Source organism: Morone saxatilis, unplaced genomic scaffold (genome assembly GCF_004916995.1).
Source record: "Morone saxatilis isolate NCDOM2014 unplaced genomic scaffold, NCSU_SB_2.0 Contig5, whole genome shotgun sequence".
In the NCBI taxonomy this organism is placed as follows: Eukaryota; Metazoa; Chordata; class Actinopteri; family Moronidae; genus Morone; species Morone saxatilis.
The window spans coordinates 16,996,631-17,000,224 of NW_023340095.1; the positions used below are offsets into that span (position 1 = coordinate 16,996,631).

Consider the following 3,594-nt stretch of genomic DNA (forward strand, 5'->3'; position numbering starts at 1 on the left):
GGCTCTAGGTGGGTGGCCATCTGCGTTTACAACCTTTTTCTGCTGAGAAGCCCAAAAAGTTAGTTAAAGTTAGGAAGTTTTTTGCCACATTTCAAGATAATTAATTAAAGAATACCTTCGAAACTCCAACTCATTTTAAGATTATTACACTCCCATATTCCCAGAAATAACAGAGGACATACCCTTGGTGTTCCTAGAGGATAGATTCACATTTATTCATGTCTGTCTTTGAGAACAGCCGTTAGCTGCTCGTGTGTACATTGAAACACTTTCTTTCTTTTGCTTGTTGTAATTATTCCTCCTGTTCATACTGGCCATTAAAAGGTCATCCCCTAATGTACTTTCAGTGTAAGTGAACCAGTCCTTTTCTGTAAAACTTGAAATCCTTTAATGCACTGGGAACCTCACTAGGGGTCGCCAAAGACGTGTGGGAGGTTGCAGGGCCCAACTTTTTAAAAAGTATATACAGTAATATACACAGTAGGTCTATATCTCAGCATTTCATTCATTTTTGTGAAGAAAACACTGAATTTAAAGAAGCCTCTTAAGTATGTATGATTGTAAAAATACACAATACTAAGAATTGTATTAAAAGTAAATATCAGGAAAACCCATCTCTGAAGCAATATTCACAGGAAATTATCGCCTCAAAATTCATTCAAATCGCTCGTTTGACACAAACCTCCTGCAGTTATTGTGTTCACTATTTGGGTTAATTGTACAGTTTATAAATTTGTATTTACTATTAATGTTATTCATTTAATATTATATGAATTATCCATAAAATATGTGAAGGGGTTGTCAGTTTACCCAACCACTGCTTTAATGGTAGCTACAGCCCTGCTCGGTGATCTAGCACTCATACAATGTGTCCCTAACCAGATTCAAATGTGAATGTTGTGGTTGATGATCGGTATCTTATCTCCAAAGTCACACAAATAACTTTGTTGTTGGCTACACAGTGGTTGTGGCCTTTTGAAAGGTTGGCACAACGGGCAGTGATGTTGTGACATCTATACGGTTTCAAAGTCACTTGATCTGCCTTGTATTATAGAGCACAGTGTGAAATAAACAAATAGCAATGTTAAACCGCACCAATCTGAGCGCTGCAGACTTCCTGATCAGCTCATCATCAACTACTATACCTCTGATGTCTTACATTGTAATTAAAAAGAACTCTTGTTAAATATTGTTTATTTACAATCAACAACGTGGAGGGATATTCTGAATATATGAAATATTAAAGCTTTAACACATTCATATCAGTACGATAATTCTGCTTTGTGGAATACACTCTTGTCTAAGCGGCTATACTGTTGTGATATACTGTCTGTATGTCGTGTGTCTATCATCTAACCCGTCAACAACAAAAGAACTATTTACATGTATGATTCTGGAAAAACTCATGCTTTATTCATCTTTCTTAAATGAACAATATACTTAGGCTACTTACATGATGTATCAACAATATATTCTAATTTCACTACCTTCAGTAACACTGGACAGATGGGCTTGAACAGAAACATAAATATTGAACAGAGATATTTATTCTTAAGGCTTACTTTGTCGTCCTGTTGTTGCCCTCTTTAGTGTCCTGGCTTCTGAACTAAGAGCTTCGCACTGCCATAACATACAGATATGTGCCATGCATTAAGGGTCTGTAACTTTAAATTTCACTTAAATGCTGCTCAATAGTCACTTTAGCATCAATAATATCTCGGAGGGATCACCTGAATAAAAACAAAACTCTTTCCTCAACAGTTAGAAAGTAATTATCTTTTGAAAACAAAGCGGTGGTACTGTGGATCGGAATGACTACGGTCAATTGAGGATTCAAGACCCATTCCCAACTGAGATTAACCTGACAAATGAATACCACAAACCAATATCAATTATCTAAATTAAAGCACTGCCTTTACTCGAGTGAAAATGTCTTTATGAAACCAGCCCGAGCTGACGTAAAATGTGTTTAACATGCTTTCAATGAGAAGTTCACAATTCCATGACTTGACAGATCCACCTAATAATTAAACCAACAGCATATCATTCACGATATTGAGGCATCCCGTTAGAGATCTTAGCATTTACTGTACATAAAAGAATCATCTTTTGCATTTATAAATTGAACATAATTATATTATTTCTTCATATAGCTCTCTTTGTAAACTGTCCCAATAGATACAGTATGTACAGTAAAAACTGCAACAGTTCTGTTGGTGCTGGTGTAGTGAGCACTCTGTCCCAAAGTTAGAGTAAGACATGGGAACTTTGCACAGTCACTCAGAGCTTCATATAACAAAACAAAGCCGACTAGGAAGAATCTTAAAACACACCGTTTTCTCCTCTCCAGTCCCTTTAGAGTACACACAGCCAGCGAACCTCCTCTCAGTGCTGTGTCCATCCCCACTTACAGGGCTGTGGCCTGACAGGTAGTGCTCCTCCTGGGAGCAGAGCAGAGGGGCTTCCAGGATACTGAGAATCCAGCAGGAGAGACGGAGGTGAATCTGGCAATGTCCATATGACGCCTCAGTCTCGTGAGGACAAAAAAAGTGGCCAGCTGTTCTCATAGTTTTTACTCAGCTCCCTGAAAGGTGGTTTCCTGACAGTTTCAAGTGCTTCTGTTTCCTCTCTGAAGTCTACAATTTTCACTTTTTTTGTACAAGTCTTAAAAAAACCTATGAAGTCACTGTAAAAGAAACAACGTTCTGGCTTTCCAGAGTTGGGATTGTATTTAGAGAGTTTTGCGTTTTGATCCCGTTACAATTGGTCGAGCAAATTCCACAAAATCATCTATAAGGACTGGCCACGCTCCTGAGGAAGAAACACCAAGATGTCATTAGCATCACAATGATTTTAAAAGTCCACATTCACATTACGTAGAAAGCAAATGGATTTAGGAGTTATTCCAAACTCACCCTCTTCGTCATAGTTTGACATGTCATCTGCAATCATGTTACCAAAGTCCAACAAGAGGTTCCATGTGTCCTTTGGGATGGATCGTTTATGGTGTTCCTGTAATTAACAAGTGCTGGTGAACCTATTGGTGTATATACACAGTTTCACACGTCTCATTTTCAATGTTTTCTAAGTCTGTAAACAAAAAGAGTTGACATGTTTGCCATTGTAACAGCGCAGTGTTAATTACTGATGGAACAGCATGTATTCTAGAGGTCCTAGAGTATGCAGGTTTCCATTCAAACCGAAAACACCATCTGGTTACACCCACTGATCCCCCTCTTTGACTGAGTTTGTGTTAATCAGCGAGGTGTAACGAAAGCTGGCACAGCCTTAGCCAAGTTCCCCATCACTGGGCCAAATGGATTTCAATGAGGGATGCATCATCAAAAGCTATTTCTCACTTTCTCAATTCCGATACCTCAAATTCATGTTATCTGATGATACAGAGTACCACTCTCTCTCCCTTTTTCCTCAGATTTAATAACTATTCGTAACTGTACAGAACCTTTTGGTATCGTAAGCAAGAGATTACTCTGGCCATAAAAACAACCTGCCACGACTCCATGAATGTAACTAATAGCAGTCAGTCAGTCATGTCTTGTCCAATACCGTTAATATGTGCTTTATTATTATTAT

At 38.2% G+C, this 3,594-nt stretch overlaps 1 protein-coding gene across 5 annotated transcripts in view; it reads right to left on the reverse strand.

Moving 5' to 3' along the window:
- Positions 1 to 1,388: 1,388 nt before the first annotated feature.
- Positions 1,389 to 3,594, reverse strand: part of dcun1d2a (DCN1, defective in cullin neddylation 1, domain containing 2a) — a 5,864-nt gene continuing 3,658 nt past the window's right edge. For all 5 annotated transcript variants that reach the window (XM_035676346.1, XM_035676344.1, XM_035676348.1 and 2 more), the window contains 2 exons: positions 2,916 to 3,012; positions 1,389 to 2,811 (listed from right to left, as the gene is read on the reverse strand). In XM_035676346.1, the coding sequence (XP_035532239.1) occupies positions 2,732 to 2,811; positions 2,916 to 3,012 (177 nt within the window). In that variant the 3' untranslated portion in view covers positions 1,389 to 2,731. The remainder of the gene's footprint in view (positions 2,812 to 2,915; positions 3,013 to 3,594) is intronic.